The 17,993-nt window shown below is 42.8% G+C and overlaps 1 protein-coding gene across 3 annotated transcripts; it reads left to right on the forward strand.

Annotated features, from left to right (window-relative positions):
• The first annotated feature begins 1,043 nt into the window (after positions 1 to 1,043).
• Positions 1,044 to 16,426, forward strand: khdrbs1b (KH domain containing, RNA binding, signal transduction associated 1b). 3 transcript variants are annotated; one of them, XR_005641249.1, is made up of 10 exons: positions 1,044 to 1,425; positions 4,031 to 4,152; positions 5,405 to 5,521; positions 5,981 to 6,127; positions 8,919 to 9,052; positions 9,664 to 9,904; positions 11,003 to 11,070; positions 11,408 to 11,466; positions 13,974 to 14,169; positions 16,358 to 16,426. XR_005641249.1 is itself a non-coding variant. In XM_039820678.1 (9 exons), exons 1-9 carry the CDS (start codon positions 1,332 to 1,334, stop codon positions 14,078 to 14,080), a joined length of 1,089 nt encoding a protein of 362 aa, XP_039676612.1. In that variant the 5' UTR covers positions 1,044 to 1,331; the 3' UTR covers positions 14,081 to 15,338. The 3 variants fall into 3 exon arrangements, 1 of the variants encoding a protein (XP_039676612.1); XR_005641250.1 differs by lacking the exon at positions 16,358 to 16,426 and adding an exon at positions 15,370 to 16,351; XM_039820678.1 differs by lacking the exon at positions 16,358 to 16,426 and having other exon boundaries at positions 13,974 to 15,338.
• The last annotated feature ends 1,567 nt before the right edge of the window (positions 16,427 to 17,993 follow it).

The following is a 17,993-nucleotide window of genomic DNA, read 5'->3' on the forward strand; positions in this document are numbered from 1 at the left end:
TCCAGACATTTCCCCTTACTGCGCTTTTCACTTACTGCACATACGTGTTTTTGAATCGATAGAAAAGAAAACGGGGGAATGAGACAACAAACAGCCTTCTTCTGATGGACCCAGTTTCATCAGCAACAGTTTCAGAGACCCACTCTTTTGTTATGATCAGCACTGCCACTAAGGGGCAGTAGAGAGCCTGGAATGGAAGTGCCACAGCTTCAGGGCACACTGACTGAACTGAAATTATATTACAGTAACACATTAAACACTGAAGATGTGTCATCATTATCCTATACACAACAATTCATCTACATTTGATATGAAACTGTATTATACTGCAGTAAATTCAATATATGTTAGATTTGGAATGTAGTCCTAGTCTGTAATTTAATTTGTATTATCAGAATTGTTCTATTTTATTGTCTAGTATGTATGGCTTTACATGTACTTAACTAACTGTATTTTCATAGATAGATAGATAGATAGATAGATAGAAAATACAATATATCTATCTATCCCAGGAGTTTCCAAACAATCTTATTTGTTAATAAAATGATCCATACAAATAATTTCAAAAAGATAAATAATCTACATTCCCTTTCAGTTAACCATAACAGGTAATCCATGTTAAATCTGGAGGCCAATGCCTTTATCCCTTTCATTCTAGAAAACACTGCATACCTCACAGTATTATGACTGCTCAGTAATAGTAGCACCAAATTACCATACGATCAGTAATCAATTCACTTGAGCACATCCGGCTCTGAAACATAGCCTTCAGATACACCTTTTTAAATATGAGTATCATTCCTATTTGAGTGAACCCAGCAGTCGGACACCTCAATACCTTCTATGTGGTCTAGACCTTTTTATTTTTATTTTATAACAACAGTAGCCTACTACACCGTACAGCGGGCACACCCATACCAGTAGGCTACTGATCTAATTGTGGGATTTTGAATTTATTTTTAATTGGGGGATTATCGTTACTGGAGGCGGCGCGTATTAACACAGCAAACAGTAGGCGGCGTCTCACTACGTCCTTCTGAGCTCACTTCCGCCGGCTTGAGTAGGAGCACTATACCCGTCTCTTACCGCTTTTGTTCTCCCATTCCCATCCAGTCGGTGCCGCTGAACGGACGGGATAAAGCCAGTTTGGGAAACCACAAGTAGCCCGGAATCCACATGCAAAGCTCCGTCTGCACAGAGGATACGCGGCATTCCGTAGTTACATAACTGGACTACTTTTTTTCTTCTTCTATAATTGTTGGGCTTTTTCACGGTTTTTTTTTTTTGTTGCACCGAAACTGACTTGACTTCCCCCGATCTAGAAACTCAAAATGGAGAACGACGATAAATATCTCCCCGAGCTGCTGGCGGAGAAGGACAGCCTGGACTCGTCGTTCACGCACGCCATGAAACTTTTAAACGCAGGTAATAAAGTCCTGACGCGGGGCTGTCTGTTTTGTCTTTTCAGAATGCGGTTTTATGGTTGGGGGTTTAAGAGAGGGGCGCCATGTCACCCGTCAACGCACACCTCCGAGCTGTGATTGCCATGTGTTTGCTACAGTAATAACAGTGCTGTGTGTGTGTGTGTGTGTGTGTGTGTGTGTGTGTGTGTGTGTGTGTGTGTGTGTGTGTGTGTGTGTGTGTGTGTTAAATGAGATGATAGCTTAATCATGATTAGTGTCTGGGTTTGCAAATAGCCTAAAAGCTACAACAACACAGATGGAGAGACACACTTTAAGTATCCATCTCGATCATTCCCGCCGTCTCTCGTGCAGATGCGACGCATTGGGTCTCTTTTCTTCAGTACTGTCGGGGCTCGCGCCGACTCTAAACTTGACTCTCCTAGCTGAAGGGATGTTGTTGTCGTGTTTGAGTCCCTGTTGATGTCATTGTCAGGCAGCCTATACATGTGCGTCAGTATCTGTGACTGTGGGGGTGGGTGGGGGGGGGGTCACATCGCTACTATTAAAGCCGAGAAGCGGCCGAGAGGCAGCCTCGTAGCGGTGACAGGGACCGTTCAAGTACCGCTGTCACCGTCGGCCACTGCTGAAGTGTCCTTGAGCAAGAGACTGCAGCTCCGGAGCTGCTGTGCTGGAGAGGGGACACACGAAAAAACTGCCTGTGGTATAAGATATTTCCCTGTGGTCGACAGCTAGCACTGAAAACATGTCTTATCTTATTATTATTATTATTATTATTATTATTATTATTATTATTACTATTATTATTATCTGTAACGTTACATTTTTAAAGGGACAGCGGCCCTACAGATGTCAGAGAATATTACATAAGTAGGCTAAATAATGTAATGATACTGTGGGACAAATGTACCACGAGGTACGATAGCCATAAAGCCACTACTGGGTAGGCTACCACAAATCTTCACAGGAGCATTACAGTGATGCTATAGAAAATGAAAAATGTACACAAAACATCATAGGGACATCATAAGATAGCCATTGAGTGCTATAGATCAACTGGAGGTCTGCTCTCCCAGAGATTAAGAGTGATTTTTCTGCAAGCTGGCTCTTTATATGCTGCTCCAGTCAAGTACCTCAGGTACCGTACCTATGGGAAGGATATATGGTTAAGCTGGTCTCTTTGTCTTTTAACAGGATGCACGTGATCTAGTCTGCATCTCTGGAATTGAAAGTGAGAATGATCCAGAAAGACAAAGTGTGTGGCATTGTGTGTGCTGTAGGTTGCCACAGTTTGACATATCTACTAGCGATCTGCAGCTGGTAGACTTGCGGTGTAGCTGACATGTTTGCACATGGCATGCTCAGCAGTTGTCATGGCCAGGAGTGAGGAGGTGGTTTGAGATGAAGAGTGCTGTGATGGGGCTATGGGTGCTGGAGACTAGTAGGTGCTCCCTCACATGGATGAGGTAACAGAAGGTGTAGGAGAGAAGAGCTGATGGCTGTATGTTTTTAATAAAACCTACAGAAATCAATACTTGACCAATACAGAAAAGAATAGACCGAAACAAAGGAATGGATTTGTAATGTAAAGATATTGTTGTATTGTTGTAAGTTACTGTGAGACCTGACAAATTTGCATTTGTATTTGCATATTTATTTGCTTTGTAATAATATGATTTTGTGAAATAGGGGCAGGACCAAATAAGCTATTTGCTTCCGCCTGCTCCTTTCTTGAACTAATCCGTTTTTTTTTTTCTTTTCTTTTTTTGTTAAATTCTGATTGATTGTGTTTTATTTTGTAGTTTTAATTATTTGGTTTTGTTTTCTTTTGCAACATTGTTGATTGGTCAAGATAAAATAATAAATGAAATGAATGACATTGATGCTTGGAAGTTTAGGATTATTGATCAGTCTAACACTTTTTTTTTTTTTTTCTTCAAATGAATCAATCATTTCTTCAGTTTAGGAAATCATCACAAGTTCACAGAGCCCACGAAGATGTCTTCATGGGTCTTATTTTATCAGCTCAGCAGTCCAAAACCCAAAGATATTCAGTTTCCAATGATAGAATGCAGAAAAAAAGGCAAAAAAATCTCCCATCCAAGAAGCTTACGAAAGACAGCCTGTTTGCAGCCTGGCTTGAAAAATGTCTGAAATGATTAATTGATTATCAAAGTCGTTGCCAGTTAACTGATTAATCAACTCCTTGTCAGCTCTATTCAGGGTGTTGGCAAGATAACAAAAAATTTGCTAAATGAACACACAACATTTACTCTTTCATCATCTTGTATTCATCTGGAAGCACTATTGTTTGAATGATTGATTGCCAATCAAAAGATGTCAAGTTGTCTGAGTTAAAACGGGCAAAGTTAGACCGATGAGTAGAAATGCAGTTGAAACAACTTGCGTGTAAGGTGTGTGTCTAAAAATAGTTCTTGGCAAGTTTGAACCTAGACACTGAGATGTTGTATGACCTGCGCATCTCTCCGTCAATGCTTATCCTAATAATGATGTAAGTGCACATAAAGCCTCGTCATGAACTGAGCTGTACTGGAATTCTGTTTGATTGCGTGAACACTTTGCCTGAAACCGTACCTCTCCCCTTGTAGAAATTGATAGAATCCAGAAAGGCGAGACTAAAAAGGAGGCAGACGCGTACCTGGACCTTTTCACAACAAAGAACATCAAACTCAAGGAACGGGTGCTCATACCTGTCAAACAGTACCCGAAGGTGAGCTTTTCTATACCCTTGTCTTTTCCCCCCCCTTCTTCTTCTGTCCTCCTTTTTTTTTTTTTTTTTTTTTTCTTCCTCCACCGTGAACCCCTCCTTGATTTAATTCATCCTACCGCTGAGTTTCAATTACACAAAGCCATGGGGTTACTTGGGAGTCTCAAATTACTCCTCTCAACCCTGATCTCGAAGCTCCAGAGTATAATTACAGCCGATACTGGCATGTGTTTTAAAATACCATTTTAAAAAAAGGATCAAAATGTCATTATTACTCTGGTTAGGATAGCTCTGTATTGCGGTCTAATTCATAATGGCGAGATTGGATCTTCCGCACGTGTTTCCATTCAGAGTGACCTCTTACTTGGCTTTATCATGTAACCCTCCGGTGTATCCATCCATCCACGTCAGTGCAAACTATATCTGGCTCACACATTTGGCTACATTGACTTTAGAATGATGGTTCATGATGTTTGGCGAAGGCATGCGAGCGTACATAAACCGGCAGAACACATGGCATAATGCTTAATTTGCATGTCGTTGAATTTATTTGCGGCAGTCGCCTACGTTTTTATACGGCGGCTGTCTGAAGCCCGTTGTGTGACTTTTCAGAAATTCTTTTTATTTTTATGTTTTGACACAAACCTTGACACCTTTTTGAAAAATGTAAGATGGATAAGATGCTGCCCCATCTCAAGCATCGGATCAATATGATGTAGGAGTCTGCCGGTCTGTGGGGTAAGACAGCCTTCTGATCTCAAGAAGCCTGTATTAGTTTGCCAGAAAAGTTTTTTTTTTTTTTTAGTCTGTACATCAATCTGCTGTGTCAGGGTTGACGAAGCCAATGAGTGGTTTCAGATTACAAAAGCTTTTTTTTTTTTTTTTACAACTCCACGAGGAACCGCTTCCTCGGCGGGGGCAACTCTTTGCTAAATGGGTTTGTCAGCGACCCCTTATAGTAGGACACGTCATACAGTCTACACACACACGGTAATGTCTTTTTTTTGTCGGTTTTGATCACGAGTTAGTTGTGGCTCCGTGCTCGGAGGATCGTAGTGAACGGTAGCTGACGGCGTTCCAGCCCTCCGGGGGCTCATATCGACCCTCCTCTGGTAAATCTGCTACTTAGGGCTGCAGCGGCATGCGCAACAAGACCCCCCCTGACAGCGATTGCTCCGTCACTCTCTTGGTACTAAACTCGCCTCTGCTTTTGACTGTCAGGCTGATGGTGTTCTGCTTTTGTTTGGCCCCTCAGTTCAATTTCGTGGGGAAGATCCTGGGACCTCAGGGCAATACAATCAAACGTCTGCAGGAAGAGACCGGGGCCAAGATCTCTGTGCTGGGCAAAGGCTCCATGAGAGACAAATCCAAGGTAATGCACTCGTGTGTGTGTGTGTGTCTCTCTCACACACACACACACACACACACACACACACACACACACACACACACACACACACACCTGGTGTTACACACCTGTGAGAAGGGTACCTGAGGCCATAACATGTGGCCTGTACTTGAGAGGGATGTCAGGCAGGCAGGATTGCTCGGGTGAACGTGCACATAAAACCAAGGGCATTCACGCCCTGCACACATCTGTTCCAGGAGTCTTCACTATGTCCCTCTAAACCTGTTATCTACCGCTTTGATGTAATTATTCAGCTATATAAAGGAAAGGGAATACCACACCTATGCTCGACGCCCCTCTGAGGCGGAGGAAATGTGATTTTTATTTTTTTTACTTGTTGCATAATTCATTTAATTTTGGAGTGGAGCTGTGTGCTCTCTCGGACTCCCCGGCACTCTCGGTGATGTTGCCCTTGTTTCGCAGGAGGAGGGGCTGAGGAAAGGCGGCGAGCCCAAGTACGCCCACCTGTCTATGGAGCTGCACGTCTTCATCGAGGTGTTTGCCCCCGTGCCAGAGGCCTACCTGCGCATGGCGCACGCCATGGAGGAGGTCAAGAAGTTCCTGTTTCCCGTGAGTCGGACTTTGCTGTTTTGGCGTGCTTTGTGACTTGTTGTTGTCTTTGTGACTAGTTGTTGTCTTTGTGACTTGTTGTTGTCTTTGTGACTTGTTGTTGTCTTTGTGACTAGTTGTTGTCTTTGTGACTTGTTGTTGTCTTTGTGACTAGTTGTTGTCTTTGTGACTTGTTGTTGTCTTTGTGACTTGTTGTTGTCTTTGTGACTTGTTGTTGTCTTTGTGACTTGTTGTTGTCTTTGTGACTAGTTGTTGTCTTTGTGACTTGTCGTTAGGGCTGGGCGATATGGAGAAAACCAAATATCACGATATTTTTGACCAAATACCTCGATATCGATTCCGCAACGATATTGTAGTGTTGACTATTGTTGCATTCACAAAATGTTTACACAATGAGATTTTTTGATAAATAATCATCAGTAATGTGGATATAATGACTAAGTGGGTTAGAACAGTCTGGTACGTTCAGAAAATGACATCACTTTACTGTAATGCAGCCTTTAAAACCAGGAAAAGACAACACTTATGCCATATTACGATATTACCATATCCAAAATTTAAGACTATATTTAGTCTCATATCACGATATCGATATATTGCCCAGCTTTACTTCTCTTTGGGACTTGTTGTTGTTGTCGTCGTCTATCGACTCGTCTGCGTTTGACGTTCTGAGAGCTGCATCTGACCATTATTTATTGCCCGTAATTAACCTGCCGATTCAGGGGTTTTCCTGCATAGAGGAATTTTTGGCTCCCCCGAAAGAGGTTTTAGCCAGCCCCAAGGGAAAGAAGTGAGAGAAAATAGCAATTCAGATCCTCTTCCAACTGTGTTTTTTTTTTAATAGCATTTTACCAAACAACAGTTGAAAAGCAGAACATAAAGTGGAATTGTAGCGCGTATCTCAGTTGTACCGTCCAGTCAGGCTGTGTCGGGCTCGCCCGGTGATTTAAACGGTGGTATTCAAATATATAAACATAAAACATAAACATATTTTTTTTTTAAGCAGTTTTGTTGATTGGGGTCTCACTTACGTGAGCGTAATCAACATTTTTGTTTATCAAATTGTCAGCAATAACAGTCAAATGCATATAGATTTCTGTCAAATAAGGTAACACAGACTTATTGCCCTTACTGTACGTGGACCGATCATGCTTGCTGTCATGCGTAGTTCCCCCCCCCCCAGCCCGAAGTGTTCTTGTGTAATTGACTGACGGCGGGCCTTTCACAACGGTTCAAGCGAGTCGCGAGTAACGTAATTAGCACTCTGGGTTAGCCCTCCCCAGGCCTGTCTGTCCATCCCTGTGTCTTTACCCCAGTCTCATTCTTCAGGGAGTGAGGAGAGTCAGCTCGGAGATGAATGGCTCCCAGACAGATATGTGGTTGACTTCACCCGGCGCTGCCTACGCTTCCTTTTTTATTTATTTTTTTAAAGATTTGTTTCATGCCGAGAGATTCTTGAGCACGGGCCAACCCAGTCTGCTGTCGAGCCCGGCTGAAGCCCACGTTGCTCTAACGGTGGCTCGTGCCAAAGCAGGCCAATAGATGCCCAAATGTTTTAATTAGTGTGCAGGGTGCTATAGAAGAGCAATTTAATTTGGATCAAAGGCGAGATGAATGGCCCGGTTGAACCAGTAGTGATGTCGGGGTTTTGCCGTGTAATGTAAAAAGCCGTCCCCCCTGCAGAACCTGCCGCTACAGTTCAAGGCCATAATCTGTCAGGCTTGACGGCCCTCATTTGGAAACGCGGGGCCGTATTTGAATAAACGCATCATGTTCTCAGAAACTAGGGTGGATGTGATTTTATTTATTTATTTTATTTTTTTGTCGGTGGAATGTTTTATGTATTACCTGTACTCTGGTACTCCAGACGGCTTTGACTCCTTTTGTTCTCCCTCATCTGGTTTTTTTCCACACACGCGCATACCTGTATGTTTGCCAATGTAAATTCAAAAGCAGAGCCTTGATCCCATGTGTGAGAGATCCTTTTATTTCTCAACGCTGACACTTTGTTCTCATCTTTTTTTCTTTTTTTTTTTCTTCTTCTTCTATAGAATGCCATGTCTAAAGACACTTCATTAATCCGAACACGTCGATGGCTTGTTAGATGCCGCTGCAGTCACACGGCTCTATTGCCTCCGATGAATTCAGAATCCCTCAAGTGGCTTGTGTTTGTCTGCCTTTGCCGCAGATCCATTTGAAATACTCCCGCCCCGTTTTGCACCCTTCTTTTTTTCATCATCGTTAGAGCTCGATCGCTATTCCAGGGACTGATTTATGAGAAAGAATTGATTGGGTCACTGTGCGGCCCCGTGCGATTGCTCCCCGAAGGAAGGCGGCGGATTGGGTTGCGGGATTTGTGCCGCTCCGACAGGCGGCTTCACTCCTCCGTCCCGACGTGTAGTTTTTTTTGCGGGTGAAATAGGGTGACCGTTGCTGTGGTCACACCGGACTTGTCGGGAAGTGCAGTGCGGGAGTGATTTTTACATTTTGTGCATGACGGAGAGACACAGGAAAGCTGGGGGTGTGGATGGATGCTTTCCAACCTCCCCTTCTCTTTAACACTCTGAGTCACTGGCACAGAGACTTTTTCTTCTGCTCTTTCTGTTAGCCATTAGGGGGATGCTGTGTTGTGAGCAGCTCTGTAATTGTGTTTCGCTCGCTCTTCCACACTGCCTCCTTTTTCTTCCCTCTTCTCTCCTTTTTTTTTTTTTTTTTTGCTTTTCATTTGTGCGTGTTCACATGATCTTGCTTCTCACCCTCTCTTTTTCTGTGTGTGTGCGTGCGTGTGTAGGATATGATGGATGATATCTGCCAAGAGCAGTTCATGGAGATGGGCTACCTGAATGGAGGCCAGGAGCACGGAGCCAGAGGCCGAGGGGGCCCTCCGGTCAGGGGCCGCGGAGTCCCCCCTGGTGGAGCACACAGGTGTGGAGATGCGCGCACACACACACACATCCGCACAGAGTTTCTCATATAAGAGCTGCTAGGTCACTGAAGTAATACAAAGGCACTTCATACAAGGTTCCTCAACTACCATATCTATGTATCAATGGAAATACTGAGCAAGGCTGGAAGCAGCATTATAGTTACTTCTTTTTCTGTAATTGTGTAGTTTTCGGTGTACTTAGACGCTGAGGATCTGAGCATTTTTTGACATAAGATACTTTTGTGACTCGCCGAGAAGACGGCACATACTGTCACAAGAAACAACTTCAGCTGTAAGATAAAGGAATATCAAGGAATCAATAGCCATTAATAACATGTTCATTAATAATAAAGCTCATTAATAACATGTTATTCAAGCAAAAGAGATGCATGATTTTGTTACCTTTTGTAACTGTGTCTAGTCTTTCTGCTAAGCTAACTGGCTGCTAACCGACGCAGCTTCTTATTTAGCGTAGAGACGGAGACATGAGAATGGTATTGATCTTCTCGTCTCCCTCTCGGCAAGGAAGCGGATGTGTACATTTCCCAAAATGTAGAACTATTCCTGCAAGTAGAAGAGCACACTATTAAGTCAGCGTTCTCTTCTGCAGGGGTCGGGGAATGCCTCCTCGCGGCGCCCCTGCCAGGGGAGGGGTGGCCCGAGGCGGCCCAGCCAGAGGTGGCGCAGTGAGGGGCGTCCCAGCGGGCCGAGGAGGACCCCCGGCGGCACCCGCCAGGGGAGCCTCGGCGCCCCGCGCCAGGCCCCCGGCTGCCGGGCCCCCCCAGAGGATGGCGCATCCACCCCCCCACCAGCACACCCCCGCTGCAGCCGATGAGAGCTACGAGGAATATGTGAGTAACAGAACAAGTGGAGCGTAGTTTTAATTTGACCGTTTAGTTCACATGTGGATGTCCTCGGCATGGAATATGATTATTATTACTTTGTATTATACAAACAAGTAAAATACCTCTTTGAACTTTAAAGGTATTGTGGAGGATTTTCTTTTTCCGGGTGGATCATCAAGACTATTGGTCCTCCTAGTTGTCAATCATTCTGGCGCTATGTTTACGTAAGGCCGTCGTGCGTGCTCGTCCCTAGGGTAGTTTTCGCTTTCTGCGCATGAATACTTTCAGGTGTATATGTGTGGTGAGCTACGAGTGTCTACGAAAGGTATGACAAGAAGAGAAAGGCCTCTGAAGAAAGAAACAAGACCGGAGTGTTTTTGGGAGAATGTTTCACACGCTGGCGTGCGCTAAAAGCACAGGTTGGGCTCTCCACTGATGCCTCAGTCGCGAAGTTTCTACTCGACAGGTAAAGTTTGGCGTGCTATTTGGAGAAATCCATTTAAAATCACTGCTAGTGAAAGTTGATGCAAGCTATGATTAGCGATGCTAGCCCTGGCACAAGTCACGCACCGCACAGACACGGTAAACATCTCAATTTGTGAAAAAGTGCAAATCTTCTTTTGGAAAGTAGGCTTGTATGAACCATGCCGACAGCAACTTGTAAACAGTGCACTCTCGTGCACACGTTTAATAGGCGTTACGTCTCGGGAGCAGGTAGAGTGTTGCGCATGTGCATTTTTTTCAAAAAGTGGAGAGGGCGGATCTTTTCTAAAATTCGGGAAAATCCTCCACTATACCTTAACTTGGATGAGGCAGACATGAGAAATGAGATGAGGAGCAAGTAGCGTAACAGCCAAAGGACGAGTTTTCCTGTCGAGACGGGATGCCGCCTCTGAATGAGATTGTTCTTGGCACTCTGTTGGCTTTGAATTGCTCTTCCGTCAACAGAGAAACAAGTGACTTTTTTTTTTTTTGGATGCTCGAAAAACACACGGGGGGACGTGTCCGCTTTAGCACAAGTGTGGTACTTTGGAGACATCTTGACATTCATGATTCATGAACAAGCCTCTCCCTAAATCTCACTCTGTTTCCTTCCCTCTCCAGGGCTACGACGAGAGCTACACAGACACGGCCTACGAGCCCTACGACAGCTATTACAGTCAGCCGCAGGCGTGAGTGACTCAGACGTCTCTTTGGTTTTCACCTGCTTCTCACTAAAAGTGCACACACACACACACACACACACACACACACACACACACACACACACACACACACACACACACACTGCCTAGTTACTAGTTTCACTGGATTTGAGAGCAGCCACTCAGCACAAATTCAGCGCTGCTTGTACTTCATGTTTGATGGTTTGGATGGCGGTGTTATTTAGGAGAACCAGCCGGGACTACGATGTCCCCCGAGACATTACAGTCAGCAGCTACTTCATGTTTTTTCCAAAGATTTAAAAGTGATTTTTCTTCTTCTCTCTCCCTGTTTTTGGACCATCAGAGAGCCAGAATACTACGACTACGGACACGGAGAGACCACAGAGTCATACGAGTCATACGGTAAGGGAAAACTTTATTCACTGTCAACAAAGATGACCCAGTTTGTACTCTTTGAATAAAAAAAGTGTGCATGTAGATATGACCAAAAAACAAACAAAGTCCGGTAGTATGCACCTCCGTGGTGGTATGAAGACATTTTCTATTATTGATTGGTTGGTTGATTTTGTATAATGTCAAATTTATGTCTAAAAATATTTATAGCCCACCATATGTGACGGATGCTACGTTTACACGTGGCCGGCTATTTTCATAAACGGACATTTCAACCTCTCCGTTTTCAAAAATAACATCGTGCACAGCAGTCAGTTTTCAGAAAAAGTGTTCTTTTACATGTACCCGTGTATATATGCAGTCAATGCCGTAAAGAGCATGCCAAACCTGTAGGTGGCAGTGTAACGAGAAGCTCAAGCCCACGTTGGCCAATCATGAAAATAGCAACAGCAGCAACAAATCCCTTCCTCTCTCTTCTCTTCCTCGCTTCCTCGGCTGCCTAACCTCCGTTTGTCTCAGTTTACGTGCAAACGAAGATTTCCAAAAATCTCCACTCTGGCCGGAGATTTTAGAAAGACTTGTTTTCAGAGGCGAATTCTCCGTTTGCGTGTAAACGAAGGGCACAAACGAAGGGAAATGTCTCAGTTTTTCTAAATAGCCATGTACGCGTAAACAGGGCCTGATTGGAGCAGGACTCTCCGTGCGTTCATGGACATCGGAAAAACGTTTTTTCCGAGTGAAAAAGTCACCATTCACGTAACGTCCTGTGGGAATCAGAGGTACATACACATACATGTGGGCGTCATGAGTGCCTACTAACCCACAAGCTGTGAAATAAGACAGCCGGTCATTTTTTTTTTTTTTTTTTCTGGGCAGCCTGGATCAGAAAACATGGGATTCAACAAGCCATTCAGATTTGTCCCCCACTTCTGATGTCACACGCAAGCCCCCTATCTGAGTATAGAGACAGAGCACGTTTAGTTTGTAAGCCCCACCCCCCCCAACCCACCAGAGGGGGAAAACAGCTCTCCGCTCTCTGTTAACTTGTATTGCGAGAAGGTGCCTCCTCGTCAGTTCCGTCTGCTAGCAAAAAAACAGAAAAATGCCTAAAAGCTACTGTGTGGCGGGATGCACTACCAGCACGGTAAAGAACCAATAACCGTAACCGAGAAGCCAAACTGAGCTTTTAGGCAGACAAAAGTGGATACAGACGTGAGGCTTTAGCAGGTAGAATTGGACGACTGTGGGATCCTGACGCTAACGTTATGGCCAACTTTGCGTGTACAATAGACATTTTATTTTTTTTTGGTACCAAGTCAAAAATCGGTTTTAGGCTAACTATATCTGTTAAGCTAAAGCATTTTGACAGTGTGCTACTTGTTATATTTGCAAGTGCCTTAGCTTGCTGATACATAGTAACATCATTTTTGACCTGCTTAAATGTGGCGTTTTTGTAGCTAGCTACAGGCACTTTGTTAGCGTTTCCGCCCTTAGTTGCATATTGTGGTGCCCATTGTTTTTTTTCCCTCAGGTGGGCGTGGTTTTCAGAGGATGACGTGATTCCCCCCCGACTGTTAGATTAAAGCTAGAGCTGGGTACCGAACGTCGATACTTTTATGAAAAAAATAAAAAACTCCTATGAGTATCGAAAAATTATTTATCTTTCGGTGCCAAATTTCGGTTCCAAAAGCGTCTTGAGCGTGTAAGCGCAAGCTTATCTGTCCTCTCCGCATATTGACGCAGCGGAGCTCTGACACACACACACACACACACACACACACACACACACACACACACACACACACACACACACACACACACACACACACACACACACACACACAGAGGTGTGGACGGAGTAAACTTCAACTTCAAGTCACAGTGAGTCACGGTGATGCCGATAAAGTGGTTTCAAGTGTGGTTACAGTTTTTCAAAACTTCACGCAGACAGCGTTTGCTGCGATATGATATTAATGGCGAGCCGAAAGCGGTCGTGGTGCTGTTGACGTTACACTTCCTCTTAGACAAGCAGGCACAAAAGTGGTTTCTCTGCCCTGATGACTGACTGACAGGCTGAGCTTGCAAGGCAAGGCACTTTTAATAGTTACTCTGAGTGAGCAGTGTTACCAGAATTTTTTAAATTTTGATAACTGTTTTGATTCACAATTAAGGTGGAAAATAAAAGCTTTGTGTTTAATGTATTTTTGTTAATGTTGAAATGGATTTTAAAACGCATGGTATCGAAAAAAAGTAGCGTTAGGAACCGGCATCGAAACTGAGGTATCGAAATTGGCACCGGATCGAAAGATTTTGAACGATGCCCAGCCCTAGTTAAAGCCAGTAACTGTTAACTGTGAAAGGTACCCCGTTGAGTTTTCGACAACACGTAGCACTATAAGACGGCCCCTGTTTTAGTCGTGTCGGGTAGTCGGGTGATTTCGATGCACAGTCCTGCCAATGGTGTCATCTTATTTCAACACATTTGAAAAATGTTTCTTTCTTTGTGTTCTCTCCAGGCCAGGATGACTGGAATGGCACCCAGCGAACAGCTTCAGGGAAGGCCCCTCCCCCCTCCAGAGGTGCCAAGACGCCTTACCGGGAGCACCCATACCGACAGTACTGAAGCGGACTCGCCGCCCTTAACGCGTCGCCCCGACTACCGCCTGTCGCCTGTCTACCACGGCAGCTCTCGCTTTAAGCAGCCCGACAAAAGTAATTGTCTGTTTTGTCTTTGGTTTGGTCTTTTCCTACACTGGACTTTATACGAGAGAGCAAATTGGGAACTGAAAATCGGAACTGGTTTTTGAGATTTGACCGCGAACTCCCCTCCCCCACCCCTACTTTGTCACACCAACCAACCAACCAGCCACCAATTCCTCCAACCGACCAACCAACCAACCGACCGACCGACCAACCAACCAAAGCGGCTTTTAGATGGGTTAGAGAGGAGACGTTGGTGTCCTTTTTTGTTCTTTTTCATTTGAATTTTTATTTATTTTGCTGTATATTTTTCTCTGACCCTTTTTAACTCCCCTCTGGCTTTTTTTGCATTGTTGATCTTTCATATATATATATATTCTTTTTTTCCAACTGTTTGGGACTAGTCATTTCTAGTGGAATTAGGGGTTCATTATCCACTTGTCTAAGGAGTCCATTTTAATTGTTTTTAAATACAAAGAATCTGTCGAGGGTCAGTTGCAGATTCCCATTTAGGCTACATTTCAAAATTCTGTAAATATAGCCAAATAAAAGACCTTTTTAAAATTTCAATTATGTAATATAGACCCCAAAAAAAACAAACGATCCTAAATTAAGTGAAGGTTAAAGAATCAATGTTAATGGAATCGGTACAATTCATTCTTGATGATGGTTTGTTTTTAAATAGTTCTAAAACGTGGTCCATTTAGACTTAGGCAAGCAATATTTGTCATTGTACTTAGAGTTTTGAAATATAGCCCTAATAGACACTGTTGAGATGGACTGTCCTCATATCCTCAATTTGTCACACATGTTTAAAAATTAATTTTAAGACTCTGAAGAAAAAAAAAAAAAAAAAAAAAATATTAACAGTCCAGGTCTTCATTTTGTGATCTGATTCTCTATAAACTGCATGCCCAAACTACACAAAGGATTGGGACACAAATCTCCACATGGGTCTTCTCTTTCTACAGAGAAGGGATCCTGCAGCTCAATCCGAACTCTTGTACATATTTTAAAACATCCTAACTGTACTTATTCTGCCACTAGTATCTGTACCCTCTCCATTAAAAAAAATTGCATTATGCTACATGTGTAAGCTTGCCTAAATAGGTAACTAAATCTGTCCAAAAGATGTTTTGCAGCAGTTTGTCAATAAAGCTTAGTTTGTTTTTTTTATGAAACTTAACTTGCTTTATTTGTTTCCTGTCCTAGTCAAATTCTGAAATGGCCTTTTTTAAACAACCTCCAGCAGTCAGATGTAGGTGTTTTCATTTTGTTTCTCATTCAAAACCGCCTTTTAAATCAAAATGAATGTATTGACGTCTGGAGACTTTAACCCTACTAAATGATGTCTTGATTGATTATCAAAAGAGCACAACTTATTCTTTCTCTCTCTTTCTATACTTTTTAAAAAGGACCCAGAGGTAAGACCTCTAAAATAACCTGGATAGCTTCCTAATGTGTATAGAGTTCTAAAGCATTGAATGCCTGGGTATGTATAAGACTTTTTCAATCCTCTTACCTGTGGTCGTAACCGTTAATGAGAATTGCTTTCATAGCTGAAAATTAACTGAGTTCAAACCACCATTCAGGTCTAGGCTTCATTGTCACGAATGACGCTGGCGCGATGGCTACTTTTAGTACAGAGTAATGGCAGTGCAATGGAGAGGATGGTTATAACCTAGACAACTCCACTGTAAAGGTAACCTAACCCTAAATGTTTAATTCTCGTAGTGTGTTTTATCAATTGACGTAAACTTGCTGGTAAATGCGTACAGTTTCTTAAAAATATATATTATTCAGCAGTCCTGGCAACAACAACAAAAAGAATCGACTCAAAAGTAAGAAAAACGTTAACTTCCAATACCATACAGTAGTGGATTTTATGTAACAAAATAACTGTTAGAGTAGTGTTAATGCAACTCTTGCTAAAATGAACAAAGCCAAATCTATGTCAATATCTTCTGTACAGTTGAGCCGCCGTTACTTTTTTTTAATTTGCTGTGTAAAGGTTGCTTACAGTAATATTTAAAAAGGTTCTGCCTGTACAAAGTTATCAAAAAGAAAAAGAAGAAAAAAAAAAAAAAGAGAGCTTGAGTTGCATGAGCATATCTTCTCCTGTAGACATTGCATGATCTGTCTCAAGTTTCTCCCAGTGTTTTTAGACAGGGTATTGATTTGGGCTTTGTCCTTCCTTCAGGCACAGCTATCGGTCACTGAGTGCCCGGAGACTGACAGTCTGCTCAAGTGAAGACCATGCAAACCTCAGGTTGGTTCCCCCCCCACCCCCCACCCCTGCCGCCGCACCCATTTCCATCCTAAAGAACCAAAACTGCCGGTTTGTGCGTGCTTTAGCACATTAACATACAACACTTTTCTTTCCACTTCCCATACGGCGAGTCTTAAAAGATTGATCTGTCTACCTTCCAGGCAGCCATTAGCGTCTGTTCGTGTTTCTACGATATCAACCAACTTACATAGACTGGGAACTTGCGTGAAAATGTGTAATTCATCACAGAACAAATCCAGCTTCTTCTTCTTCTTCTTCTTCTTTTTGTCAAAGCTGAACCCTCGTGTTGTCTTCCTTTCGACCAGGAAACTTTGTTTTTCTGGGTCAACATTTAAAATACAAACACTTTTGTCGCTTTTCCTGAGGTTTTTGTCACTTTTTTCAAATTTTTTCACTATTTCCAAAGTTTTTGTCGATTTTATTTTTTGCGCTTTTTGTTGTCCCACACACACACGTTTTTGTCTCTTTTCTGACATTTTTGTCACTTTTTGTCAACGTTCTTTTATAGTTTTTTTTTTTTTTCTTTCAAATGCTATGAAATTGAATAAAAAAAAAAAAATTCCGGAAAGTAGGTCATTTATTTTACTTGTGAAGAGCATTGTACGGAACCATCCAAGTTTATTTATTTTATTTTTTGGGGACAATTTGGTTGAAAGAAAACCCAAATTTCTGATATAGAAGCCTTTTGAAAATACAGAAAACAGGAGAGTTAATAGCTTTTGTAGCCAGCAGAGCTTTTTTTTTTTTATAAATCTTTCCCTATTGCCACATTCACGGACGCTCTGACACCTAAGATCTCAGGTCTGGTTTCCAGACAGCACAGTTTGACATTTTGGGATATCAGCTCATCTGTGTTCTTGCAGAGTCATGTACATTAAATATGAAGCTGCATAAGTAGGAAGCTAGCCTGGCTATGTCCAAAGTTTACAAAATCGGCCTTCGGTACAAAATCTGATGTGTTAAATCGTCAACCAGTAACCACGGACCGGTAACATCCTGGATTCTCCTCTGGTTGCCTGGCAACTGGTCCTCACCAGAAAGAAATAGTCTGTCGCTTACCTCCCTGTAAAACTGCAAGTTGTTTTTACACTTCACCTTTTGACCGTTTGTACGGGCTCAGGCTAGCTGTTGACCTCTATTTCCAGTCTTTAAAGGTCCCATTTCTCATTTTCAGGCTCAAACTAGTATTTTTTGTTTCTACCAGAAGATGTTGACATGCTTTAATGTTTAAAAATCACTTATTTTTTCTCATACTGTCTGTCTGAATATACCTTTACAGTGTTTCCCACAGATTAGAAAGCAATTTGGGGGGCGGGAGGGGGTGAAAAACTTATTTTTGTAACAATCTCGTATCAAAAACTGAGGTGGACACGCTGTTGGATGCTGCCCTCCTCTCCTACTCTTTCTTCAATGCCTTACAAATCTATCTATTCTGCGTGAGCATCACTGGTTGAAGCCTGAAAATATTGTAAACAAATTATTAACATAACTAGTTCCACTGGTGGGAATGTTGAGCTCTGTTTCAGACTGATAACCTCCGGTTCAG

Source organism: Perca fluviatilis, chromosome 13, assembly GCF_010015445.1.
Source record: "Perca fluviatilis chromosome 13, GENO_Pfluv_1.0, whole genome shotgun sequence".
Lineage (NCBI taxonomy): Eukaryota > Metazoa > Chordata > Actinopteri > Perciformes > Percidae > Perca > Perca fluviatilis.